The sequence below is a fragment of the Alternaria rosae genome (genome assembly GCF_020736505.1).
Source record: "Alternaria rosae strain MPI-PUGE-AT-0040 chromosome Unknown BKA58scaffold_1, whole genome shotgun sequence".
Taxonomy (NCBI): Eukaryota; Fungi; Ascomycota; class Dothideomycetes; order Pleosporales; family Pleosporaceae; genus Alternaria; species Alternaria rosae.
The window spans coordinates 2,431,957-2,459,536 of record NW_025763570.1 but is presented as its reverse complement, the minus strand read 5'-3'; the positions used below and the strand labels follow the sequence as shown (position 1 = coordinate 2,459,536).

The 27,580-nt window shown below is 52.8% G+C and overlaps 7 protein-coding genes across 7 annotated transcripts; 4 read left to right on the top strand and 3 right to left on the bottom strand.

Moving 5' to 3' along the window:
* The first annotated feature begins 993 nt into the window (after positions 1–993).
* BKA58DRAFT_15705 (uncharacterized protein) lies at positions 994–2,774 on the top strand. Its single transcript, XM_046164885.1, has 3 exons — positions 994–1,399; positions 1,452–2,189; positions 2,239–2,774. The coding sequence occupies exons 1-3, from the start codon at positions 1,164–1,166 to the stop codon at positions 2,357–2,359; spliced, it is 1,095 nt and encodes a 364-aa protein (XP_046031102.1). The 5' UTR covers positions 994–1,163; the 3' UTR covers positions 2,360–2,774.
* Positions 2,775–4,606: 1,832 nt separating this feature from the next.
* On the top strand, positions 4,607–5,821 carry BKA58DRAFT_306041 (GPI-anchored cell wall beta-1,3-endoglucanase EglC; the record flags this gene model as incomplete). The annotated part of the gene is made up of 1 exon (XM_046167089.1): positions 4,607–5,821. The coding sequence occupies one exon, from the start codon at positions 4,607–4,609 to the stop codon at positions 5,819–5,821; it is 1,215 nt and encodes a 404-aa protein (XP_046031101.1).
* A 448-nt stretch (positions 5,822–6,269) lies between these two features.
* Positions 6,270–8,978, bottom strand: BKA58DRAFT_446680 (uncharacterized protein; the record flags this gene model as incomplete). Its single annotated transcript, XM_046174199.1, has 3 exons — positions 8,292–8,978; positions 8,017–8,225; positions 6,270–7,967 (listed from the first exon to the last, which is right to left on the bottom strand). The coding sequence occupies exons 1-3, from the start codon at positions 8,518–8,520 to the stop codon at positions 6,270–6,272; spliced, it is 2,136 nt and encodes a 711-aa protein (XP_046031100.1). The 5' UTR covers positions 8,521–8,978.
* Positions 8,979–9,497: 519 nt separating this feature from the next.
* Positions 9,498–10,325, top strand: BKA58DRAFT_15608 (uncharacterized protein). Its single transcript, XM_046164869.1, has one exon. The coding sequence runs from the start codon at positions 9,955–9,957 to the stop codon at positions 10,285–10,287; it is 333 nt and encodes a 110-aa protein (XP_046031099.1). The 5' UTR covers positions 9,498–9,954; the 3' UTR covers positions 10,288–10,325.
* BKA58DRAFT_15607 (uncharacterized protein) lies at positions 10,326–11,381 on the bottom strand. Its single transcript, XM_046164868.1, has 2 exons — positions 10,856–11,381; positions 10,326–10,789 (listed from the first exon to the last, which is right to left on the bottom strand). Exons 1-2 carry the CDS (start codon positions 11,250–11,252, stop codon positions 10,365–10,367), a joined length of 822 nt encoding a protein of 273 aa, XP_046031098.1. The 5' UTR covers positions 11,253–11,381; the 3' UTR covers positions 10,326–10,364.
* A 1,592-nt stretch (positions 11,382–12,973) lies between these two features.
* Positions 12,974–21,278, bottom strand: BKA58DRAFT_350896 (cell morphogenesis N-terminal-domain-containing protein). Its single transcript, XM_046168535.1, has 3 exons — positions 21,161–21,278; positions 15,755–20,964; positions 12,974–15,708 (listed from the first exon to the last, which is right to left on the bottom strand). Exons 1-3 carry the CDS (start codon positions 21,162–21,164, stop codon positions 13,252–13,254), a joined length of 7,671 nt encoding a protein of 2,556 aa, XP_046031097.1. The 5' UTR covers positions 21,165–21,278; the 3' UTR covers positions 12,974–13,251.
* A 1,446-nt stretch (positions 21,279–22,724) lies between these two features.
* BKA58DRAFT_305627 (NADPH-cytochrome P450 reductase) lies at positions 22,725–24,869 on the top strand (the record flags this gene model as incomplete). Its single annotated transcript, XM_046167075.1, has 2 exons — positions 22,725–24,518; positions 24,573–24,869. 2 exons carry the CDS (start codon positions 22,725–22,727, stop codon positions 24,867–24,869), a joined length of 2,091 nt encoding a protein of 696 aa, XP_046031096.1.
* Positions 24,870–27,580: the final 2,711 nt, after the last annotated feature.

Below are 27,580 nucleotides of genomic sequence, written 5' to 3'. Positions count from 1 at the left end.
CCGCTGAAGGTGCTGCACTGTGGCTCTTGGCAGGTGCGATGTAACCGATGGAGCGATGCGTGATTGAGCATGGATTTGCTGAATGCAGCGCTGCAAACAAATGCAATTTATGTCACGGAATCGTGGGCAGGCGTCGAATCAGCCAGGCGCTCATTTGCTGGATAAAGCGTGTTGGGTCAGGCTGTCTGTCGAGTGCAACGCCGCACGCTGTCAGGTGTGCCCAACAGTCGATTGGATGTTCCCGAGTGAGATTGGAAAGGTGAAAGGGTCTGCTGAGGCAGAGTTCCAACGTGCTACAGTGTCGACCTGATGTGTGAGTTCAGAGGCTCTTGAGCCCTGTCAAACCTTGGTGGGTGGAGGGCCCCAGGCTGCGGGCACAATGTTCCGCGGAGCGGCGAAGGCCCTCGTTCCGTCATGGTGGCCGCTGGCACCCAGACTGATCGATGCCTGGAATGGACGCAGCTCCGCCGCGATCCCGCAGCAGACGTCGAGCCGTGGGCACCAAACAGCGACGCAGGCTCGGTTGCAGCCAGAATGCATGCAGCCGTCGTGTGTGCGATTGTTCCCCGTGCACAACCCGAGCCCTGGACTGCTCGTTGCTATTCGCCTCCCCCGGCGGTTCTCCCAGCGATAGAAAAAGTCCTTCGCCGTAGTCAGCCGCAGAAGTCGCATACATTGCAGCAGGCAATGCCCTGATATTGTCCGCTTTTGTAACGAACGGGTCGCGCTAGTTTTCTCAGCCACGCTTGTGTAGTTCGGGGTCGATTCCAGCGCAGTGGGAAGCCGGGTCATGGCCTGATGCGCACCGCTCTGCACATACATACATAACTTGTGGACCGCCACCTTTCGTCACATCGCCATCGCCAGGTCTCGCCGGGCAGCTTTGGCAAACGGTTAAAACTGCCAGTACGCCTTTTCACACTTCTCAGGGTTGTCCTTGGGCGTCGAATAGATTGCCGCCTACCAAACCTTCGGTGTCCCGACACGTTCCAGTGGCCAGACTCCAGGGATTTTTAGTTGAGCTGCATGCAGGGCTGGCTTTCAACGGCGCAACCTCGTCACCGGATCGCATGTGCTTGGGTCCAAGCCGACTCTGTTCATAAGTTAGCAGTGCCCCTTTGTTGCATCCCGATTTCGCAGACACCTTCTTTGCGACGGCAACCATGACGACACCAGCAGATACTGGCGCGGCGGACAAGGGCAAGAATGTGGAACGCGGCACCCTTGGGAAATACGTGAAGCGAATGAGCACTGTGTTCAAGAGGGAGAAATCGAACAAAAGTGTACCGACCCTGGCGCCCGAGCCATCGTCAGCTCCTCAAGTCGAGCAGCAGCAGCAGCCCGTTGAGAAAGAACTTGCGCAACCTGACAAAGCCGACCCAGAAGTCGCACCTGCCACGTGAGTTTTCACAATGCGGCATCTTTAAAAACACATGTACTAATTCAACAAGACCCATCACTCCCGCAGTGTCAGTACCACCAACTCCCATTACCAAGGAGATGGATCGCAACGCCATGCAGCAGGAAAGAGCCCGCGCCCTGTTCGCCAAGTACGGCCTCACTCTTGAGTCGCACGAGTGGATCGCTGCACCAGCTCCAAAGCCCACCATCCAGCGTGTCGAGAAATCGATCCGTATGCGTGTCCATCGCAGCTGCCACCGCTGCGGAACCCTTTACGGCTCCGACAAAGTGTGCCTGCAATGCGAGCACAAGCGGTGCAAGAAGTGTCCTCGTTTCCCCAAGAAGAAGACGCCGGAAGAGAAGCAAGCCGAGAAAGATGGTATGGAGCAACCAAAGCGAAAGAGAATGCTCACCATCCGGACTCGTGGCGGCGATGAGTTGGTATACCAACCCGCGAGACAACGCATCAGACGTAACTGTCATGTCTGTGAGAACCTATTCGTTCCTGCAACGGCGAACGTCTGCAATTCATGCCAGCATGTCCGATGCACGAAATGTCCGCGCGAGCCAGCCAAACTCAGCAAATGGCCTGATGGTTATCCGGGCGATGCGGAGCCTGACAGCGAAACGGAGGTGGAAAAGCAGCTGGAGAAATTCAGACGAACCTGGCGAAAGCCGAGGACTAGGGTGCGCTGGCAGTGTGAGAAGTGCAATGGCCTTTTTCATAACAATTCGCCGCAATGTCCTGGATGTGGGCATGAGAGATGCGACAAGTGTACCAGATCACCGTGAGTATACATCTTGCAGGAAGTCAAGCATATCGCTAACACACCACAGTGTTAGGAAACCCGAGAAAGGTGAGCATTTTGATTCCCAGGTCGTTGCGGCCGTGGAGGCTAAGCTGCGAGCGATGGACGTTGATGACGATTCGGCTCCATCTGCAGCTGAGGCTACCTGAGGGTGCAGTCCTGACTGGATGCCAACGCTCGAACAGGATAATATACTCCGGTTCCCGATTCTTTCGACATCTTCTTACCATATCTTTGCACCAGTGTTATGCTTTACTTGATGGTGATACTATTGAAAATCAACCGCCTGTATTTGCACGCGTCGACTCACGGCCATGACCTATTCACTGTCGTGCTCGCTATCATCACTGTGCGACTGAGGTGCATGTTCCACAATAAGTCGGCATCAACATGTCGTACAACCCCTACCATACCTCGCCTCTCTACTGCCCACCGGTCTGATGTTGGCCTTTCTACAGTGTCGGTCTCCAGAAGCCGCACGTTTTGTTAATTCTCTCAAGACTTCTTTCACTTCTCAGCATGTTTGAAGACGATGTCCAAGCCAAACGACTTAGCGTCATAACCGCACCTCCGTTGGTAGCTTGTACATGCACATTCCCGAGGAAATTTCTGCAATGCAGTGTAACCTCTGCATGTGTATCTGTACCAGCCATCCCACTGTCTGCTAGGGTTGACATGAAGTGGCGTTTCCCAGTGCGTAATGCCGGCTTTTTGTTCTACAGTATTCCGTCACGCTAGGTGGATGTCGTGTCTGTACCACGGGTACAGCGTGTGTCAAACTCATTGTTCGGGACATCTGAGGCTGCCATTCCGGTTGGAAAGGTTTGTGGGCACTTCAGGGACAAGTCACGTCTAGACAAGAAGTTCAAAGCTTCACCATCATTGGCTTTTGCCAAGTAGCGACCGCCTGGGCAGTGTGATGCGAGTAATGGTGTAGTTTCTCAGCGCTCCTGTATCACTTCCAAACTTTACTTTATGCGCCCTCATTTACGTAGGTATGTATGAGCGCTTACCTGTCACTTTGAACATCTCGAATCCGCCGTGCGAAGCCTGCTTACTTGATGTCGCACAGCGAGCATTCAAGCGGGGAAGTGGCACAGACGTCCTCGTCCGCGTGTTGGAACATCACGACCCTTCAAATCGTCCTTCAGGTCCTTCACACAACGCTAGTCTCAAAACAGGATATGGTTGTCAGTGGATGTTTTCGGCTCAGATAGTTTATAAATCTGCCTGCTAGACATGTTGATGGCTTCACAGGGGAAGGACATCGAGGTATCCTCGGTCGCTATTTTCGCCCCAGCGGCATATTTCCGCACCCCACAAACTTGGTATCTAGCCATATAGTCCCCATCAAGCAATCCCTTCAAGATTAGTGCACGAATAATCATGATTGGTCCCCTGCTTGCATCAGTTCGACCCCACTTCATACATGCAGTTATTCTGCCCGGTTGGGATTGACTTGATAAGCGCAGGAAAGTAGAGTTTGTAGATTAATGTGGCGTTCTGAGATCCTAATCCAGGTGATCGGTTATCTGAATCCTTGATGATCGGCTACCAGTTGGGAAGATCGCTTAGATGGAATGGGTGAACGATGACTAGTCAGGTAGGAAGTTATGGGGTCTATATTGGTAGACGCATGGTATACTATTCAGTGACATTTGGGCGATGTGAACTAGTGTTATATCCCAGCGAGATGCACGCCTGTTAGAACATCTTTGTATGATTCTGGTCATGGGCTTTACCGGGTTTTGCCTTGTAAGCAGCTGTTTCGCTACATTATAGAGTGAGGTTGTGCAACGTGAAAGACGGGGGCTATTCCAACATGTCCGACGTACAGCCCAGCACAATACTTCGGGTATCCCAAGACTCCTGCTGATGCCTGGTGCGTCCTTGAAGCGAATGTCTTCGTTCAAAGATGTGATGGCTTTGTAGACATGACCTCGGGATATTGGGCCCGTATGTGCTGCGGGAATAAGAAGCGCCAGAGCCTGGGTGACAACAGGAGGATAGCCTATTATGACGTGACGTCCAAAAGCTTCCGAAACGCCCTCATTCTACGCGCCGTTTCAGGCGCGTGGCTGTGCACCAAAGACTCACCAAACGAACAGCGACCGCTCACTTGCCATTCTTGGCGCCAAGGCTCATCTGAGGCTGATACTGGCGCGGTGCAATCGGCTGCCCAATCACACGGCTCCGGGCCCCATGACCGCAATTACGGGGTAAGCCGCTCGTGAATGATCGTCAGCGCGTGTTTGCACGAACCTACACGGGGGTTTGCCCTGCTCTCTCTTGAACAATCTCACTCCTCCACACTCTCTGACACCTTTCTTCTTGCAATCTTTTTCAACTTTTCAACTTTTCAACTACAGTCGCTCCCTTAATCCACTTTACCAATCATGCGTTTCGTATCAGCGCTTGCTGTCGCGGCGGCCACCGTCAGCGGCGCCCTTGCGCAGGACTTCGTTCTGGGCTTCAACTCGGGAGCCTCTGACGACACTGGCAAGGCCAAGACACAGGCGGACTTTGAGAAGGAGTTCACCACAGCGCAGAACCTCGAGGGCGCGCCGGGCGACTTCACCGCTATCCGCCTGTACTCCAACATCCAGTGGCAGACGACCGACACTCCTATCGCCGCCTTCCCTGCTGCCATCAAGACAAACTCCAAGCTCCTTCTCGGTATCTGGGCCTCGGGAACTGAAGATATTGACAACGAGCTGAAGGCGCTGAACTCTGCTGTTGAGGAGTACGGCACCAAGCTGACGGATCTCGTAATTGGACTGTCGGTCGGTTCCGAGGATCTCTACCGTGTGTCTGAGCCCGGTATCCGGAACAAGGCTGGTGTAGGTAACAGCGCCGAGAAGATTGTCGAGTTCATCAAGGCCGCGCGCGAGCGTCTTGCCGACACTCCTCTTAAGGATGTCAAGATCACCCACGTCGACACCTGGACTGCTTGGGTCAACGAGTCCAACGCCGCTGTCATCGACGAGATCGACTTCTTGGCCGTGAACGCGTTCCCCTTCTACGAATCCGAGCTGGACAACAAGATTGACAACGCTGGCAAGCTCTTGAGCAGTGCCATCAGCGCAACCGAGGGTGTTGCTGGAGGCAAGGACGTGTGGGTTACCGAGACAGGTTGGGCATACAGCGGTCCAGACTTTGGTGCTGCCAAGTCAACTGTGGACAACGCCGAGACATACTGGAAGGATGTCGGTTGCGCGCTCTTCGGCAAGAAGAACGTCTTTTGGTACACACTCCGCGACGCCAACCCCGCGAACAAGGTCAAGTTCGCCGTCTCTGACAACCTCTCCACCACCCCGCGCTTCGACCTAAGCTGCCCGAAGGAACAGAAGGAGTTGCCATCAGCGGAGCCCGTTAACAACGGTACTTCATCTGGTGGCTCTTCAAGCAGCAACACCACCACTGGCGGTAACAACAACGACAGCGGTAACAACAGCGACAACGGTAACGACGGCGGAAACGAAAGTGCTCAGCAATCGGGCACCGCCGCCCCTAGCGGTACTGGAGCTGGAGCTGCTACTTCGGTCTCGGTCGTGAACTCGATGGCCATGGCCTTGTCGGTCGTCTTCGCTATTGCTGCCTGGGCCTTGTAAGCGTAGACCAAGTTTCCACAACCAGCTCACATGCTGTATTTCTTTGCGTCAGTGTAAGATAGATGAATGCGTTCACATGGAGTGGCGAGTGGATCACACTCGTACCTAGTTTGAGCGACCGGTTTCGCAGCACTAAGGTCTTGTAATATGCCTAGAGAATGAGATAGCTTTGTGTTGACGGCATTTCGAGCGCCATCTAGGCGAATCATGAAAGTGAAGTGTACATTGATTGAGGAGAGAGAAAAGAAAGGTGCCATCCACGCACTAGCTCATTGAGACGCGTCATGCCCCACACTCAAACGTAGCATCACTCCTGACTCCGCATCTTCCATGAGCCTCTTATTTTGTTGGAATCCACGAACGAGCACCCATCAATTATCATTCGAATAACTGAGAGGCCCATACCACTAAGTGGCTTGCAAAATCTGTTTCCACCCTGGCTGACGATTCATCCCCTCATGCCCTGCGTCCGATCCATCGTCTTCGCGCCATTCTTCAGAGAAAACCGGCCAAAGACATTCGACCGACTGCATCCATCAGACTCATCGGAATAGAAAAGCTGAGGGCTGCGGGTCTCGTACCTTTGCATTGAGTCCACGGTTGGGGCCATGTAGTGCGGAAGACTCGGCTGCGATTGAGGGGGTGGTGGAGTTGCGGGTGGTGTCGTTACGACATGTATCTCACCTTGTCTTTGACGAACGAAAGCTGTAGAGATAGGTGTATTGGGAGCCACAGAAGCCGGCGTCCAAACGGTGGATTGGGCGATTGGGCTGGAGTTGTGTCTAGGCGCTGTTTGCTCGGGTGTGGCTGGCGCAGGGCTGTGTGCCTGCACCGCCATGCTAGAGTTTCGAGACTGAGACTTTGGCTCTTTCGATTTTCTGAAGGGACTCATGGATGAGAACATCGATGTTGTCCGAGGTCTAGGAGTGGATGTGGGTGTCTTCGCTGTCGCCTTGGCTGCTCTAAACAGCCCTTGAGGCTTCGGAGCTAGAGGCCTTCTGGTAGGCGTTGTCGGCGTGAGTCTAAGCTTTTCTCGCAATTTCCCCGGTAATTCCTCGCGTTGATCTTCAAAGGAGCATGCTGCGTATGCTGACGGTTGTGTCACAGACTTCTCCTTCGGGCCCTTCAATGACCTTCTTTTCTCTTTCGGCCTGGTCGCTTTGGCCAATGCCGAGGCGTTCTTCGCCTTCTCTTTTTGTTCTCTCTCATCGATTTCACGGAGCTCCTGGAAATGAATCGCCTGTAGGATCAACATGCGAGCTTCAGCGTTGATGTCGTGTTCGTAGATCTCATGTACGTACGGCACGAAGTCCCTCCATGTCTGTATGTCTCCTGGTAACGGGAAGATCATATTCGCCGTCTGATAGACTCTTCGAAGGTCTCTCGGTATCTGTTTTGCGCCCATGATGGTGGGCAACAGACGCAAATGCTTTACAATCAGCTCTTTGGCTTCATAGATGAGCTTGCGCATACTGCCATGCAAGGATGCATGGGCACGGTTGCTAAGATTCGGATCGAGGACGCAACTCTCAGGCACTTCGAGCAAGTATCGATCGATGTCAGCATATCGAACCGGGATTGGGCTCTGCTCAGGCGGCCTAGAGCTGCCAAGAGCTGCTCTCAACAGCGTCATCGACGGGCTTGTAGCATGCTTCCCCAAACAAGGCTCATTCGGAACCGACGGTGTGTCGCAGAGCGCCGTGTTCATATTGTATTCCTGATCATGGGAATAATCAAGGATACACACATACTCGTGCCCAGGTTCCAGGCAGCCGAATAACCACTCCCATGGCCCGGGCATCTGCTGATTCATGCTGTGTATGATTCTCTTCATCGCTTCTTCGGATGTGGCGTGATCGACAAATAATCCTGTGTTCGCAATCAACTGTCCCAGCGATAGTTTGGCACTGCGGACATAGCTGACTGGTGCGGCGCCGATTATAGACTCACATGTGGAACTGAGCAGCGGCGTGTGACGAGTGCGACATTTCTCCCACTCAGGCCTCGAAGGCAGGACTTCGATACCACGACCAAAAACACGGAGAATGGCGCAAAGACTATACGGGTTCGCCGTTGCTATTCCGACAAGATCTCTTTGGGTAGATCTGCCGATATTGGAGTGCATGGCCAGGGCTTGTAGCATCGACTGTATGTTAGCTGCAAATTCTTCGCCAAAACATGTAATAAATGCTCACTCGTGTAGCTCGTCTCTGGTTGCGATAGCGTTTCACTACGAGCAGTTGTGTTATCCACCACACTCGATCGTCACCATGCATCCACTGGCTCACAAAGCAGTGCCCAACGTGCCGATCGTCTTTAGTAACAACCGTCACTAGGATATTGTTCGCGCCCTCAGGTAGACATTGAGCCCTTAGCCTAACTCGACTCATATGTATTGGTTTGCCTATACCAGAGTCAGCGATACGTCCTTGGCTGTCGACTTACACTCCAACAATGCCGGAGGACTTACCATACTCGGCCATCATTCCCATTACAAGATGTGCTCTCCAACTCCACACGCCGTAATCAGAAGAGAAGTTGCCAGCGCATATTTCCAGCTCTTCGTCCGTGACTACATCTCCGGGAATAACGCGATATACGATGTCTTCGTCGACATCTGGTTCTTCATAGAGGTGGTTAGACTCGCCGCGTATACAGTAATCGACAATATCAGTGCTAGCAGAGTCGCGGTGCACCATTTCTTCGGGTGAGCGGCCTCTTCGCGCGGTTGATGGTAGCTGGTAGTGCTTTATAGCGGTAGTCACGCTGTGTCCTCCTTGGAGATTGTTTCGATCTTGATATGGGGATTTCTCGAAAGAACTTGTTTGGGCACGTTGGAACAAGCTCAAAAACCAACATAGGCGACTTTTCCACTGTCAGGTTCGTTCAAGCGAGGGTGCAACCATGGTAGAGACCGCACTGCCCCATATCACCCTGCGTATGCATCAAGCAACCTCTTCATCGACTCATTCATTTTTGCGCGCATATATATCACTGATTTTGTAGTGATGTTCAATTCAAGAGCAGCTGGGTTTTCGTAGTACACTGTAGCAGTATTGCGCAAGTATATCATTGTCGTGCCTTGTCGTAGATTTTATCCCTTGTCTCGCGCCCCTCTCATATCGAAGTCATTGATTGGCCATCAGGTCGAACAACACTGGTTTGCTCGAAGTTAGTGCCAAGATCGAGCGCGTGTCAAACACTTAGCGACACCGATGTAGTGGACGGCAGTGACGAACCGTTGAATATTGGAAAGTTGGAGCAGCGCGAAACACGGCCGAGACCCAGTCTTAGTCAAAGGCGAATTCTCTTGTCAAGAAGTCGGTTGCAAATTGTATTATCCAGTGCACGCAAGAACGACCTTGGAGTGCAGACAGATATCGACAAGTAGTTCGGATGCAGTCGCAGCATCCGAGCCCACTGATTTCAGGGGGCTCTTCACCGGAACCACATCTCCGTATCTTCCATGTTCACTGTCAGCAATACTCAGGTCCCGCGACGCCACAAGCTATGCGTGGGTGCCTCATTAGGACACGCAAAAATAGCCTCGCGCCTTCTCATTGGTTCGCTCGCAAAGTCACGTGTACGGTGGGTCTTCTCCATGAAAGCGACGAAGTCGGGCGGGTCGCTTGGCGACCGTTGGCCAATTGCAACGCCAATCCAGCGAGGCGCTATGTCGGAAGAGGTAATGTACGAAAATGTGGCCTGTGCACACGTAAGATAACGGCAACGGAGGATGAAGGGATGTTTGGTAAGGCAGTGTCCAGGTGGAGTCTATTGTTTTGGAATGAGGCTATGCGTTTATTGATTAAGGGCTACTGCCTACTGCTCTGGTTCTGCTCTTCACTCTCGTTCACTCTTATTCACTCACTCACTCCCAAACGAACCAAGGTCACACTGGACGGCACTTCATCTTTTCTTCGTCGGCGTCTTCAGGGACACATACACGACCATACAAAGGCACTCTTCGTCCTCACTCTGTCAACTTTACTGCATCCAACTGGTTTCTCTACCATTGTTATACACGTCCCAGACCTCGTCTAGCGTGGCAAGAGTCGAACCGCTACCCAGCATCCACCGCAGAGGCACTCTCATCGAAATTCCAAGAAACCACGTCCAGAGTCATCCAAGTCATGGCTTTCTCATTCACAGCTGCAATCGTCCTCTTCACGATCCTTAATACCACAACCGCCTCTCCCCTCACGAAGCGCGACGCCGGCTACGCGATCCCCGAGGGCGCCATCATCGTCCTCATCTTGGCCGGCGCGGGGTTGCTCGTCTGCATGGGTTACGCTATACATAAGACCTTTGGATTCCGAAAAAATCCCAATGAGTTCAGACATATCAGCGCGGAACAACAAGAGTACATGGCCGAGGTGCGGGTCAGGAATATGCAAGGACTGATGGTGGAGGGTGCGAGGAGTCATAGGGGTGGTCCCAGGAGGGGGGAGGTGGTTTATGATTAGATGACGGGTCAGAGAATTGGAGGCAGGTTGGTGTGAAGATGTATAAGCAAACATGGGGTATCATATGTTTAGACTGCCTATCTCTCTTTCGCATACACTGGAGGTCTTTCTCCCCTCTCGTACTTTGGCACAGGATCGCTGTCTTCCAAATTGCCTTCTTGTTGTACTACGTCTCCAAAGAAGACATCTGCGACGTCAGCCCATAGAACCACCCGCTTCATGCCTGTTCTCACACATCTTTCCACTCTGCCCATTCTACCTTCGTTCTTGCCAATCGCGCTGTTCACCGCGTGGACAAGATCTTCCTTCCTGATCTCTTCGTAGTCGTGAAACTCCAAGATGACTTGGTCTGCGTACATCATGTCGGGATTCGACCACGACGGAAGAGGAGCATTTGGTGTGTACCGAATGGCGAAGAGATGGCGTGTGTACGTGGTGATGATGGTAGGTCGAGATCCCTGTGATGTATTCTGCCGAAATGGTGTCGCTGCGGTCCTGGCTTCTTGTAGTTTGTTAGTACTACTCCTCATCTCATGTGACCGTATCGGGGTTCATAGTGCACACTAACCAAATGAAGCCACGCCATCTATGACATCCTGTACCAAATCACCTGCCTTCTTCACCCTGGCATCTTGCGGTCCAAAGCCGCCATGCGCCATGGATGTTTCAATTTCAATGCCACGGGGTTCTCCTCGTTGCCTTGGTTTTCTGCGGACGGCTTCGGTTGCCCATATCTCCATCAGCTTCGTCCTCCGGCTTCCACCGCGGTCCTTGCGGTTCATATGTTCCACATCTTCGCGCGATCGAATCTCAGTGATGTATGCCGAGTCCGCGGGATGGTGATCAACACGATGTCCCCATGCAGCGAAATCACGGGCTATGAAAGGTACAGTCGTCAAGAAAGGGCGAGTGTGTTGCGTAGTGTGGATAAGGTAAACCTTTGCGCCTTGAGATACGGTCGACATGTTGAAGATAAGTTGAAGATAATGATTTAAATGTCTGTATCGGAACGACCGTCTTTATACAGAGCTGGACAATGGATGAAGACTTTAGAAAAGGCCGAATAAAAAAAAACTATTTTGTTTCATACTCTCATACAGACAGCGTGTTTGACATGAGTACGACACCACTGCAAGCAGTACGGCCGGCATGTCAAGGCGTCATGGTCAGAGCTTTCGGTGAAGTGAGGCGTTTCAGCACAGCGCTGACTTATCTTTGGGCTCTCAAACGGCCATCACGACATAGCTGAACACGCAACGGCCGCTGCTGGGTGCGCGCGCAACAACAAACGCCCAAATTGGAGGCTGGCTGAGTGCACGATAGCACATTAACCAAATGTCGGTCTGACATAGCAACAGTGCTGAAATGGCGTGTCGTCTGAGAGGCGAATAGGGGAGGAAGCTGCCCAGCTGCCATGTGTTGGACGTTACTGCGTGCGCTAAACCTTCAGCTTCCTGCAGGGTACCCATGGCGCATCTATTTTCCGGCGACGAATCCGGAGATAGCTCCTCAGCCTCCTTCCCCGCGTCTACCGAACTGAGGTGCGACAATCAGTCAGCCACGATCGTCCTCGTGTCGCAACTAATGCGCATCTTCGATCTTTTCTGGTCTGCGAAAGATTCGGCTCTAGAGTGTTGGCGTGAATTTGGAATGCGACGTGGTTTAGGGCTGTTAGATCATTAGCAGCACACTGACTCGCATGGCATCCTTGACATCCTCTTGAATCGCTGCATCACATTTCATTCTTTCCAGGGAAGAGGCTGTCACGACAAGGCTGTCCTGTCTCTGTGTTCGACCTGGATATGAGGCGACCTAAACTCGATGACACAACAACATTTGTGTCTAATGCGCAGAAGTTTGTCCGCACGCGCCATATGGCTAATACGTCCAGCGCAGTCTTTCGGCACAATCACGCTCTTGTAGAGTAACACGACCCATAATCACTGATCCCTTCACATTGCTCATGATACGCGACCCCTCTCCACAGAGTCTTCGCATCATGTTTGCTGCAAGCACTTCCAGAAACTCGCGCTCTTCATGCCGCACGCGCCCCCAATACCCATGCACACCACCTCTACAACAATGCTCACCTACATCCACCATCCAGCGGGCCCAGTCGTAATCCGCACAACGCACCCCTCCATCGCGCTCTGCTACCAGAAATGTGGCTGGCTGACTACATCATCCTTTGCCAAAGTCCTACGTGACCACCCATAATGGCAGTCTACACCCATCTCGCCCACCACTACAACTATGACCCCGTCTACTGAGTCTCACGAGAGCACATTCGCACGTATTGCTTCTACAGTACTGTTCTCACTTAGCGCCATAATAGCTGTAGTGCCAAGTTATGCACCCGTAGTGGTAGGCAGTATTGCGCCTTTATTTGTAGGTGAAGTTGGGCATGCTACAGATCAAGAAAAGCGAAAGGAATTCGTCAGTAACGCAGCGCCGGTGCATTGGATGACGGCGGTAGAACGAACCTGCTATCAAGACCAAGGCTTGCCTGTTCCGACAACAGGCTGGCTGAAGTGTAATCGAAGGTGTGAAGCGATTGAGCATAGACTTGAGAACGGCGAACTCGACCTTGACGTTTCACCACCAGGGTACCAGGCAACCATAAGCATACGCTAGGATGCATGTCGATTGATGATGCAGGATGCTGTGACGAATGAACAACGGATATGAATAGTACACAGCATTCTAATCGTATTGTTGGCACTATGGTATCTCGCGAGCTGAAAACAGCTAAAAAGAAAAGAGCGTTTGGTATCTTTTGGACATCACCCACACATGCGATAAATCATCCGTTCCTCGTACGAGAACATCATCCCAATATTACGCCGTGGTATCGGGCCATTCCATCCTTCTCTTTGTACAAATAAACACATTACCCCATGTATACACTTGGCACTCGTATCTTGGAGCACCTGTCTTATGTACTCTTCGTTTCTTCTGGCCGTTCTACAGATCCGCGCTCTTGGGATTCACCAGGTAAATGTCTGGCACCTTTGGCACCTGGGGACTCTTTTGTAATGCCAGTTTGATCGCATCTCTTGTCTTGGCCCCTTCCTTGTTGTCCCCACCGCCGCCAGTCAGTCGCCTCATGCCGCTCCTAAAGCGGCTGCGCGTATCGTGAGCGACAGGTTTGATGATGTTCTCCAGACTAAAAGTCCCGGCTTTGTCTGTGCTGTTCGAACGACCGGCCGAGTACTCGTCGTCGGAGAATGGCTCGTTTTGTTCGTCAAGAGTGGTGGACGAGACTGAAGGTGAAATGCGCTGTGGTTGGTTTGGAGCGGATGGTGACGTCACTGATCGGGAATGCAGACCAGGGCGGGGGTGGCTTGTTGGGGGTAAGGTACTCGAAGAAGAGTTGGCAAAAGAGCTGAAAGCGCCCGGGGTCATGACACCAGGATCCCTAGCCGGGGAGAGCTTGACATCAGAGATGAACCCCGACTGGAATGATGTCACGGATGCGTTCCGCGTAAGAGATTTGTGCAAGATAGGCGCCGTTTGCTGATCGTATAGATTCTCACGCATATCGTGAGCAAACGATCCATTCGCATAGCGCCCTGAGGACGAGAAGTTTGGTAGGTCTGTCAATGTCTCAGCATCGTCATCATCCTCAAAGAAGTCGTCCAAGCTGTCTAATTTCATGACCAGTTCACCGATGTGACTGTCGCCCCGAGTATCTTCAGAAGTCATGGTCGCTGTTCGGTGGTAGTCGGATAAGGGGCTGAACGGGAATTCTTCTTGGCGAAATTCGACTTTGGGTGTCTCGGTGTCTGGCACGTTCATCTCACCGAAATTTCCGCAGGTGTAGAAAACGGCGTGGACGTTGGCCCTCGTCAACTGCGAGTGCAAAGCGGGGATCGGAATTGACCAGCCGCTTTCTTCAGGAATACCGTACAACGATTGCGTCTTCTCGAACTGTTTCTTGTACCCTCTGGTGGAGTGTGAACCTGCCATACTCATACGAATATGCTGCTTGTCGAACGGCGTAAGAGTACTAGTCATATTGAGATTGATGACGAAGTCCAGAACCCTCAGAGCTTGAGGGCAATACGCACTCTGTAGTAGTCGTAGAAGAGGCGAAAAAAGATCGGACCCTTTGGAGGCCATCTCCGGCTTGCGCATATCGATCTCGGGTAACAGGACGCAGAGCACTTCCATTATGTTGATCTTCATCCAATCGATGTTGTTCATCAAGAGACCGAGGAGAAACACGAGGCTACCGAACTCATGATCTGGGAAGAATGTTGAACGGATAGCGGACATTGTCTGCGCGAGAAAATCTTTCTCTTGACGATACCTCTTCATTGCGAAGGCTGTTAACGCTTCGGAAAGCGATGTGCACTGGTAGTGTTGATCGGCGACCTTTGCAAGCACTTCGGCAGTGGCTCGGACACTAGAATCTTTTGCTGTAGAGTCGAACGAGCGAAGGAATCTTGGCAGATTTGCGAGAATGGTGTACATTAGTCGGCTATCGTCGCCCACGATGCGGCTGGGAGGCAGAACCACCAATCTCTCCAGAATTCGTAAAGATCGGTCCAGACATGTACTCGACCGGATACCCTTGTACGTCAGTTGAGCAAGGCCTTCGAACTTGCCTTCCCATTTATCCGGGCAACTTTCTTCCAGGATTGCCAGCACCTCTTCGTCACCCAGATCAAGCTTGTCTAGGAACTTGTCTAGCATCAGTAGGCTCTCCATGAACTCGCCTTCGTGTATGGTATCCAAGCATGCGCAAGTGGTCCAGAACAATTGAGGGTACTGTATGAGGTCGTCCGGTGCTAGCGCTTCGATGATCGTTCGTAACGTCGTAAGTATCTCCATAGAGAATGTCTGTATATCACTCTCCTCGTCTGATATGGTGTTGGAAAGTCTTGCAAGCATGTCGGAGAGCATTTGCTGATCGAGCGAGCTCAAGATGCAGCGGAAGAGCTGGAATGATCGACATGCAATATGTCGGACCGGACAGGACGTGGCCCAATTCAGTGCGACTCGCCCCCAAGCTTCCCGAAGCCCAGGGTACGCGAATGAAAAGAATCTCATGACCTCGCCAGCAACATACTCCATCGGCTCGGGAACCTTGAACGTTGAATCTGCAACGTCTTTACCATTCTTGTCGTCGTAACTCCATACTACTTTGGCGTCACGTTGTCGAATACCCTCAATGAAATCTTCGATCGATCTTTTGTTGATGCCTGGCGTATCGTCCTCAATCTTGGAGATGACTAGCTCGTGAATCAGATGTACAAGCATCTCGCGAGACTGGTCCTGAACTACAGAAGTGTAATGATCCCAAAGAACCAAGACTACCTGTAGAAGCAAAGGAATGTGCTCCTTGGCCACCTCAACTGGAGATACCATAAGATCAACCAACAAGATGAGGCAAACCTGTCCCAGAGCGAAGCCGGACTACGAAAATTAGCACAGCTCATTCCAAGTTCTACTTTATGCTTACCTGTTTGTTGCTACTTGGTAGGACCTGGGTGAGATCGGCCAAGTATGGGAGATTGACGGCGTCTGGTGGTGGTGGCATAGGCTCGCGCTTTTCGCTTACCATGGACCGCGGGTTGATTTGTAGGAGCAAGAATTCGACCACCTTCAGCCCTGCAGGGGTACTGGAGAGATGGACTACGATCTGCTTGGAATAGTCGACGTAGTTTTGTTCCCGCTTGTCTAGGCAAAGGTTGATGATGAAGTTCAAGATTAACTGAACATTTCCACCGTACGGCCCCGTTGCTAGAGCTTGCCAGAGCGCCTGAATCTCATTGTGTAGTACGTTGCCGGACCTGTAAGTGATTTCAAAGAGGTTGACAAGCAGCATGTAAGAATTAGCAGTCGGTCCTCCATCTGGATTTACTTGGAGTTCGACGGACTGCACCCAAGGAAGCATAGCGGCAACCATATTGCGCTTATGGTCAGGCTTGAGATCTTTGAAGTAGTAGGAAAATTGCGAGAAGACCAAGAAGGCGAGTTCCGCGTGCTGCTTAGCGAGCCTTCGTGACGTCTCAAATTGTGCCAGCTTGTAGACAGCAACAGTCTTGTCAGAAATGCTGATATCAAGGTCTTGCAACTTCGAATTCTTGCCCTCGCGAGCTTCAAGCGTTCGAAGCAGTCGCGTCGATTTGGTGCGTATCTCGCTGTTCTCATGTCCAAGCGTGTAAAGACCAGCGCTGAGTACTTTCCAGAATGGCAAAGTATAATCCTCGTGTTGTGTGAGGACCTGTGTGACAACTTCGAAGTAGCTTTCCAAAGCTTTGCCAGAAACTGCGAGGTAGCACATTTCGATTGCCTTGTCCAGCAAGTATGGATGCTCGCGGTTATGCAGGATGAGATTGGTGAGTGCTCGGCGACCGATCGCGTGTGTTCGATCGCTCGGAGTTTCAAAGATGCTCTGAATCCACGAGAGCATGCGTATGACGTCGAACTGAAGCAGAACCTTACTATCAGTTGTGATGCTTACAGGCCCCCCACACAGCGCCGCCATGGCACTCAGAGCTGCGGTTCGAAGATCGCGTTTTTCGATCTCAAGAGCAGCAGTCGCATTGCCTTTGTTGTTCTTGTCTACCTCTCGATCAAGCATGGAACGGCGCATCTGCTCTTCACGCTGGCGGATCTGAGACTGGTTTGCCGCATAGCCGCACCACTCTTCCATCAACGTGAATGCAGCCTTCCGAGCTTGAAACGGCATCCAATGTAAAGGGTCACTAGTCTTGTTGATGCCCTCAAACAAAACCTCCACCAGGCCACAATAGTGCGTGCGTAGCTTCTGATAGCGCGCCTCGAGTTGGACTTCTGTATCACTAAGAAATATTCTCAGATCCTTGGTATAGTTCATCAAATTGTTGATTATCCATTCGTCGTTGTGGGCTTCAGGGAGTTTGAGAAATTGTTGCGAGGTCAGCTTGTATACGTGTGTAATCTCAGTCCGGAGATGGTCAGTCCGATAGTTGATTGGGCGAGGACTGCTGATCGTCCGGTTGTGATTGCCCAAGCGCATCTTCGCCTCCTCAGCGCATGCGGCCACGATCCCTTGAAGCGATTCGAGCAGTGTACGGTAGAGGTTAAGGTTGACGGAGCCGAGACCGATGACTGCAGCATCTCGTATGGCGACATTGTCCACCGACAAGAACGGCAGGACCTTGGAAAACAACTCGGTAGCAGTATGCTGCCTGTTCGTGCTGATCTGTGAAGATTTCGAGCTCTTGCGCGAGTGATTTCCTTGCGTAGCTGATGTGGCTGTCGGACCGAGACTTGTCAATGTTGTGAAGGCAAATATGAGGTATAGTTTCCACTGTTCGATGACGACTTCTGGTGATGTGGAAGCAAGACGACCGCTGAGCTTACTACTTCCGGGCTCGAAGGGTGAATACGGCGTAGAGCGCTGGCCTTCGGCTAGGGATGATAGAGTGCGATACATCTGAGCAAGTCTCGCACAGACTATATCACGAGTGAGAGTCACGGCGAAAGGACAAACCTCGAAGCTGATTCGAACTAGGTTCGGGAAGATCTTGAACCATAACGTAGCGTCATACGGGACATCGCTACCACAAAGCTCCACAAGGGTACTCTGCACATTGCTCTTGCGCATGCCGCGTTGTAAGCGACTGCGCTCAGCCAATGACAACTTCTCATCGCTAATGTCGAGGACTCTCTGGGGACTGCCCTCCATTACCCGAATGACACGGGTATTGGAGCCACCCAGAGCCGTGTCAAATTCAGTTATGAGGCGTAGCACGGTGACAGCGTACGAGCGGACACGACGTGAAGGCGAGCATAGGAAGAAGACGCCATGAGATTCAACTTCGTCAACATGCGCCCATACTGAAGATAGATCAAGCAGAGCCGCGCGATTACCAGAACCGTCGTCAGGCGTGTCCAGTGCTGCTTTACGTGTCTTGCGCTTGATCTCTTCAATCCATATCTCTAGTAGCTCCACGTAGAGCTTCAGGGTGCTCTCGATGTGCCCAGCCCCCAGCATGCCACCATCGGACATGGTGGCATAACGGTCGTCGAAATTGAAGATGAAGCGTGCAAAGCCAATCGTGACTTGCTGTGCATGTGACTGTCGGGCTATTGATTTGAGTGACTGAGCGGATGATACGGCGATGTTCCCCTGTACGTGGGCTGTCCCGGTGCACAACAGGTTTACAAGTGAATTGAATGGTATATGTGGAGACAGACAGCGGGGTAAAGCCTGAACAGCGACATGTAAGAGGTCATAGAACCCTTGCCGCGGATCCGTAGTAGTCATGTAATCTTCGCGAGGAGCGAAACTGAAGGCTGCCGCCATAGGCGTCTTTGGTGTTTGCGATGAGAATTTCTCATCGAGCACGGCCTGGCCTCCAAATGCGTTGTCGCAAATAATGGTGATCTCCCCCAAGATCTTACAGAAGCGAATATAGTACTCCTTGGCCACTTCGGCGAAACCGGCGAAGTTCACAGGACGCGACAGACGGTCTTCCTTGAGAAGACTTGACTTTATGGGCAGAGGTTGTAGAGGCCGCGGACTAGAAGGAAGAGCAGGGAGCTCGTTCGATACCGCGTTTGGGTCGTAGTCGAACGTGAGTGGGAAAGGCGGCTGCTCCGTGTTCTCGAGATCAGCCATAATGGCCAGAAACGAGCGGATACCGATGACCATACGGTCAGGCTCTAGGTTTTCAACGCGTAACTCTCGGCCTGACAGGAACATGTCGGAGTTGAGCAGGGGAAAGATGATGGTCTTGAAGCAAAGGTCTTGGTACTTGTAGCCGATAATGCGCGTCAGTTGTATCAAGGGTTCGGCGATGGCTGGCTCAGTTGAAAGGTACGATCGCCTTCCTGGCTGGAACACCATGCGTATAATTTCTTCTAATCGGCGAACTGCGACGTTTGGTGCTTCCGTTCCCCGCCTGTATATGTAAGTCCACACTAGCCGACAAATGCCTCGAAGGGCAATGGCTCTGGTTGCGCGCTCTTTGAGTCGTGGCTGAGTAGACAAGGCGAGCGCAAGCCATTGAGAGAGAAAGGTTTCGGTCGGAGAAGCACATAGGATGGCGGCCATAAGTGGGAAGGCTTCGTGCCAGTGTTTCGGCTTGCCCAGCAGTATGGCAGCGCGCTGCTTCATCATATCGATCACAGTCTTCCATCTAGGTGCGTTGAGTTCAACGGTCGCTTTAGAGGTGATACGTAGTAAGAGTTCCCTTAGGACTTGGCAATACGCATATTTAACCGGCTGACCGTGGGCACTGGTGAAAAGCTTTGCCATGGAAAGCATAAAATCACATGTCCGGTCCCAGGTGTCTTCAGGATATGACTTCACTTGCAGGTGCCTCAGAGCGCGAATGAGCAAGGCGCCTTTGGCCTCGTGGTCTCGGTTGTACTGATTCTTGATAGCCAAGTGACCATCGACGATCTTCAGGTCGGTGATGAACTTGTCTTGCACTTGCTCAAAAATGAGGCCACTCAGCACACCGAGCAGTTGGCTGTAAATAGTCCAATTGGCGAGGTTGAGGGGGGATATGTCCACGAGGTCAGGGTCCACCGTGCTGAGCTGGCCATAGAAAAGACCGAGAAGACGGTCGGCCATTTCAAAAGTCAGGTTATGGAGGTCGGTTTGGGTCATGATCTCGATCAAGACGCGGCAAAGGATGTAGGTTGAGACGGTCGAGCGCTGTTCGGCTTGCGTGACAGTCTGCTGCAGAGCGATGATGTGGTCGGGGCCAGATGCTACAGAGGCTGCGGATTGATTATCCAGTTGTTGGACCGGTTCAGTGTTACGTCGAGATAGCGCAGGATGGAGTTGAAGTCCTGGGTTGGCTTGTCGGGCAGTAAGTAACTGAGTGCGCTGTTTGGATGCCTCCTCGCTCTTGGCTTTCCGCCATAGCATGATGGTATCTATGAGCGGCTTTGGCTTGTGGCGCGCAATATGCCCCAGGGCAGCTATGAGCTGGTCAAAGGTGGGGTCTACACCAGGTCCACAGACACCCTCTACCCGGGCCTCCGGCTGGCCTCTCTCCGTCATGCACTGGTTGATCTTCTGCTCGGCCTGACTGATGAAAGAGTTAAAAAGGTGGTGCAGGGCATATTCGCCAACCGTCTTGAGTTCGTGGGGATGCGGGGGGTGGCGCGACTGGGAGCGATGATGATTGTGGCCCTTTCGCGCGGATCTGGCACTCGGCGCCCGCTCAGGTTTGCGATGGGGAATGCTTCCGTCGCTCGATGCCGCCTGAGGTCCCACGCCGGCATAGACATTCCCCGTGCCTGCGCCTGGCTGCATGCCGTTGGCGGCGAAGGCGTCGGCTATTGACTCCTGCGACATGAGGGCTCCATCGAGGGTTGCCCCGGCGGCGGCGGCGATGATCTGGGGGCTCAGCGGGCTCGTGGCGGGGGAGTTGACGAAGCTGGTGTTGCGCGAGTGCTGGATGCCGTGAACGATGGAAGTGTTGCGGTTGTGGGCATACGAGCCCGAGGGTTTGCGTTCGAGCGTCGTCAGAGTGCGGTCCGGGCTCGAATTGCTGCTGGCAGCCTTGACGGCCGGTGTCTGCGAGCGCGAGGCAATGCTGCGTGACGAGGCAGTCAGTGCACGCCCGCGGGTCTGGCTGGGCTCACGCGAGGCCGACGAGGGGTGCTCTATATGGTGCGACACATTCCCAGCAGCTGGTCGAGCTTGCAGGAGAGGGAAAGCAGCTGCATTGGGCAAGGCACAGGGGTCAGCACAGTTCTGAGGCAGCGCGGAGAGGCGTCGACGTCAAGATAAGGCTTTGTCGCCATGGCACCTGAAGAGCCGGCACTGTCAAACTCCAGACCGCGTGGGGAGTGCGTTTCACGGTGCCCTCGCACGGCTGGATGACGACGGGCCTTGGACTAGGAAAACTTTACTCACACATGCCGCAGGCTTCGCGTGCAGCATCTTCCGTGGCGCGCGGAGAATACTGCAGCCCGTCTTACAAGGCTCAAGACGTAGAGGGCGCCGTTGAGAGGGTCGCGACGGCTTTCATGGATGTCTCGAGGTGGATGAAATGGGTAAGTAGAGGTGCCCTGTGCCTGACTAGCCGCCGTCTAGCCTGGTTAGAGGCAACGATCATCCATGGCGCCCGGCATCAACACGGCTCTGGAGATCGATCCGAGCCTGGAGATTCTTCAGTCCCACGTGGTCTGCCTTTCTGGGAGCTGGGCATGGCAAGTTATCGATAGACCGCGAGAGCCTCACACGTATGTGAGGGGTTCCTCCTGTGTTAGTATGCCTAGTATCTGAGAGGTACCTGATAACGTGCACTTCCTTGGCTCTATCCTAAATAGTGCTCAGCGGCCTTGATCAGAGGTAAGAGGATTGGTAAGATGCCGTACGCGATGCTTCTTATCTGTAATTCATCGTTCACCATGAACATGTTTGCTCGTGCCTTTGACTGATATGCTGACTCATCGTGATACGCGTGCAATAGGGCTGGAGATGTATGCGATTGTAGAAGTGGGAGTTGCAACATCTTAAACGCGCATCGATGACAAGACTTGGATGTCCGCATCGGGATAGGCGTCTCTGTACCTCAGTTGCTACCTAGGTGCTGCCTACCAGCACTTGCTCTGGCTGCGCATACATGCACTTCCAAGCTTCGCCTAGTCAACGGCTTCGGTGCGTGAAGCATCCACAACACGACACCAGGAACATCCAAGGAGATTGTTAATAGCATTTGCTAGTTGGCAGCACTGGGCAAGACGCCTCGTCAGCTTTGCGCAATCATGCGCGAAAACTCTCCTTTAGAGCGAACTGTGAATCTATTGTCAGGACGGGAAACCTTCCCGCCCTAGAGCTCGCCATCACATGCTTACTGTCTCTATCATCGCCTAGCCTTGTGCGACTGTCGCGTGCATGTGCATGTTGCATCTTTCTTACCGCCGGCTTGACGCTGCTCCTCTGTACATTCGATGCCTCCATCTGCCGTGATTCGTACGAGGTCGTCGTATGTGTGGCCGCAGTATACCCCACAAAGGTACCGAAGTGCTGGCGGGGTTCTTGGTAGCCATGGCGGAAAGGCCGCGAGGGTCGGGAAAGTCAGGGTCTCACCTGAGGCCCGCCGTTGTTTCTGAGCAGCCCCAGCGGAATGGCTGCGGAACGCTTCGGCTTCCGATGGGCGTCTGCCAGTCAGTGACGGCACCACTTTTGGCCACTTTACCCGTGTCAAGAAAGCGGTCAGAAATATGCAGAGTCTAAAGGCGAGATTATCGTTTGCTGTGCTGTCTCAACAGCTTCCTTGCGGCTGCGTGGCCAGATCTTGATAAGATTGAGTTGAGACGCACGGCCACTCGCCATTCCGACGCTCCGCTGCGAAGCCGCATACAAATATTACCGTGTCGTTTCCAATCCTTTTCCGGACGGCAACTTACTACTGTGTCCATGTCAGCCAGCCCCTCACTCTTCAGCCGACTCTGCTAACACCCCTCTCAGCACCATGGCACAACTCGACACCTTGGACCTTATCGTGCTGGCCGCCCTCCTGGTCGGCACAGTAGCCTACTTCACCAAAGGCACCTACTGGGGCGTCTATGGAGACCCCTACGGCAGCTCCATGGCCACGGCCAATGGCGCTGCAAAGGCTGGCAAGTCGCGCAACATAATAGAGAAGATGGACGAGACAGACAAGAACTGCGTCGTCTTCTACGGAAGCCAGACGGGCACGGCAGAGGACTATGCCTCCCGTATATCCAAGGAGGGCCATTCGCGATTCGGCCTCAAGACCATGGTGGCAGATCTGGAGGAGTACGATTTCGAAAACCTCGACACCTTCCCCGAAGACAAGCTCGCCGTATTCGTACTGGCCACCTACGGCGAGGGCGAGCCCACCGATAACGCCGTCGAGTTCTACGAGTTTCTCGGCTCTGAAGATGTCAGCTTCTCAGAGGGCGGCAGCATCGACGACAAGCCTCTCAACAAGCTCAACTACGTCGCATTCGGTCTCGGAAACAATACATACGAACACTACAACTCCATGGTCCGCAACGTCGACAAGTACTTGACCAGGCTCGGTGCCACCAGACTGGGTGCTGCTGGCGAGGGCGACGATGGCGCTGGCACCATGGAAGAGGACTTCCTTGCCTGGAAGGAGCCCATGTGGGCTGCTGTTGCCGAGAAGATGGGCCTGGAGGAGCGTGAAGCCATGTACGAGCCCGTCTTCGAAGTCAATGAGAAGCCAGAGCTATCCCCCGAAGACGACACTGTTTACCTCGGCGAGCCCAACAAGAACCACCTTGAGGGTAACCAAAAGGGTCCCTACAACGCCAACAATCCCTTCATCGCCCCCATCGTCGAATCCGCCGAACTCTTCAACTCCCCCAACCGAAATTGCCTACATATGGAAATCAGCATCGCTGGATCCAATCTGTCATATACCACCGGTGATCACATTGCCATCTGGCCCAACAACGCCGGCAGGGAAGTCGATAGGTTGTTCAAGGTTCTCGGCAAGGAAGACAAGCGCCACACGGTTGTTTCGGTCAGAGGTCTCGACCCCACCGCCAAAGTTCCATTCCCGTCGCCAACTACTTACGATGCCGCTGTGCGATTTCACATTGAGATCAATGCCGCCGTGTCGCGTCAACTTGTCTCTGTCATTGCACAGTTTGCGCCAGACGACGATATCAAGGCTGAGATCGTGAAACTCGGTAGCGACAAGGACTACTTCAAGGAGCAAGTTACCGACCGCAACCTCAACCTGGGCCAGCTTCTCGAGATCACCGGAAAGGGCGCGACATGGGACAAGATCCCATTCTCATTCCTGTTCGAAACCATGGTCAAGATCCAACCTCGTTATTACTCCATCTCCTCCTCGTCCCTAGTCCAGAAAGACAAGATCTCCATCACTGCTATTGTCGAATCTATCGAGAAGCCCGGCGCACCATACGCTTTGAAGGGCGTGACTACCAACTACCTCTTGGCCTTGAAGCAGAAGCAACACGGCGACCCCAACCCGGATCCTCACGGCCTGAACTACACTATCACCGGCCCTCGCAACAAGTACGATGGTGTTCACGTCCCCGTCCACGTCCGCCACTCCAACTTCAAGCTCCCTTCGGACCCTTCCAAGCCCATCATCATGGTCGGACCCGGTACTGGTGTCGCACCCTTCCGTGGTTTCGTTCAAGAAAGAGCTGCACAAGCAAAGGCTGGTCAAGATGTCGGAAAGACTATTTTATTCTTCGGATGCCGAAAGCAATCAGAGGATTTCATGTATGCCAATGAGTGGAAGGTAAGCGTCAAGATGCCATATTAATCACTTATTCCGTGCTAACACAACCTGCAGCAATACCAGGCAGACATGGGCGACAAGTTCGAGATGCACACTGCTTTCTCGCGAGATGGTCCTAAGAAGGTCTATGTACAGAACAAGCTTGAAGAGGCCGGCGAAGAAGTCAACAAGCTGCTCGAGCAAAAGGCCTACTTCTACGTCTGCGGTGATGCCGCGCATATGGCCCGCGAGGTAAACACGCTTCTCGGCAAAATCATCTCCAAGTACAGGAATGTGCCGGAGACAAAAGGTGAGGAGATTGTCAAGGCCATGAGGGCGTCGAATCAGTATCAAGAAGACGTCTGGTCATGATGTGGCGAGGATTGGGGAAATTATTTCAGAAAGAGCTTTTTGAGCATGCATTTTCACGGTAGAACGGTGTGAGCGATGGCGTTTGATCTGACGAAAACATTTCGCATTGGAATATATTGGCTCTGGATCTGAAGCCTGGATGGATATGTACAGTTATGTGATCACTCACCATTTTCCATAGCCTGCGGTGTAGACCAGCTCATTTGATCAATCATAAGCATCGAACTGTTCTGCTTTACCTCTCACGCAGCCGACTGTGAAATGTATCAGAAAGATGTTGAACGACGTGCGCCTAATGCTGTGGTGTGCTGCTGTGGTAGGCAAAACGTGCGCTAGTCCACAGAGGCAGGGTCCGGCTATGATTGGTTGATGCAGGTGAGCCCGCGGTGCCTGCCGCAGGGATGGCTCCCATAAACCTCGTCTATAAGCATCAACCCTCGCATGCATACAGACTGCTTCAAAATAGTTTCGCCATCTGCCGTTCCCGCCCATCAACTGCGCCGCGATAATCGACGAAGGGTCTTCACCATCACAAGCTCGAGTTGCGGCCCCCAATGTCTAGGACGCCTACTCGGATCATTGCGTGGCAAGCCTTCATTGCTCAGAGATGCAGGCATGCCTCGTTATAATAGACACTGTCGTCATGCGTATGATAAAGGTTTGCACAGCAGTTCCGGCTAAGTATTGTCTTCTGGATTTACCTAGTCGCGCGTCGCATGCTGAAAACCTTCATGGCAGCATGACCACAGCCAGTCACTTACAGCTACAACCTCAGCATGCGGGGCATCCGCTCGAACCCTTGAGAAAAACGCAGTGTTGCGACACGCAGTAGATCCTGGGAATCTTATATGAAGCTGCGTTCTTCCTCATCTGCTCTTCTTGTCACCCCGCGGATGCTTGTAAGGAAAGCCGATCCGTCCCGTTTCTTCCTCTCTGCGATGACGGTAGCGAGAAGATCCGGAATCCAGGTCCGAGGTTGAGCTGGGTAACGTTGGAAGAATCGCAACGAAGCATCTGTCAGGCCGCTCAGTACAAAGTGACAGAATTTGGAGAGAGGTGCAGCTCTGGAGGAGAGAGGTGCATATTTGCCCGGCGTACGACATGCACGACTCCTGAAATGACCTTACAGGCAGGCACGCTGAGCGGGATCGGCCAGCCATTGCATGGCAGGACGCCACCGAACATGGACCCTGGGTGCATCATCCACCTGGTAATTCTAGGCACTGGCAGATGTTCTCTTACCGTGACGGCACTGCCACGAGACCAACAACAGCCGCCTCAAGAGCCGGACAACCGATCGGATAGCTGCTTCGCAACAAATGCGACACGGTAATCGGTGCGCTTGCGCCTACGCACCACGCGAGGAAGCGGGAAACCCTCCATTCGTTAACTTCGTATTACCCATACGCCATTCGGTCCTGTACGTAGCACCGGAGGAGCGGAGTCCAAACACGATGCTTGCTGGAATTGTCTCTCTCACTAGACTTGAAATCACCGGCTGGCTCAGTTTCTATGTGTACCTCACTTTTGAATTTGAGTATCTTCAGAGAGACGCCTCGCACACAAATTGCTTTCAATGCACTTTTGCTCGTAAGAGAGTGACGTCGCTCATATTACTCGAAAGGTTGGTCAGGCCACAGGCTTCGGACTTGCCCCTTGCGTCTGTATTACCGCTGCAGATGGTCAAATATCGTTCACCCCGGTGATCTCGCCAAAAAAGGTCAGTATCCACCGGTTGAGATACCTAAGACATCTCGCATGAAGGCACAGTCCCAACGGTAGTGCGTCGAGCTTCGCGCGTCCATCTCAAAACCGTGATCTACAGAGTTACGACCGACAATGGCTGCACTGCGCCGGCTCGTCGCGCAGGTTGCAGGTGTGTAACAGCACGCCGCTTCGCCAGGTCACGAAAGGTCTTTTATGGCATGGCGGAAGTCGGGCTGTAAAGCGTTGTAAGAGTATTCCCCGGTCTGTGTAGCCCTACTAATCGCAAAGCAGACCAGGCAGATTCAATCAAGACCTGCACATGTCTCAAGTTGGGTCGTTGCGTGTACCCGCACGCCAGTTGAAGTATCGAAGTGAGGAAACGACAGGTCGAGTCCCAGTGACAGAAGCATGCGCGCCAGAATCATGGCAACTGCCCCGGTTGGAACGTTGACGTAGCAACAGACAATGACGTTTGTCGTCCAACATCATTCCAAGAGACTGCTCAGCCTTGCTGTAAGGGCGATATAACTGCATTGGCCGTTGTCACGGTGAGAAGCTGGCTGCAGTAGTGGGAGCTAGACTCCACACGAACGCCTCGTCATTTGTATGCTACACCCACTGCTCCAAGAGAGGTATGGCTGCATCTTGAGGAGGCGCGACGAGTGCACCACTGATGCAGCGCATTATGCTTGCAGCCTTCGCCATACCGTACTCTCAGTGCATCCATTCAGCATGTGCGTCCTTGCTTGCAATCGATATATAAGTGCAGTGCTCTTCCCATCACGGCGACGGGGACAAACCAAAGCCCTGTAGCTTCGCCCGCAAGCCTGATCTGACATCACTACTCTAACAGCTTTTTCATCATATTACTAGGCTACTTCCAGGTAAAGAAGCGACGGTATCTAAAGTGTAAGTGTTCGGGCGGCGCTGTGTGTTGTACTGCGTGTGTACCTCCTCGAAGCGGAGTCATTGGGAAGGTGAGCCTCTCTGTTCGCCGTCATTAT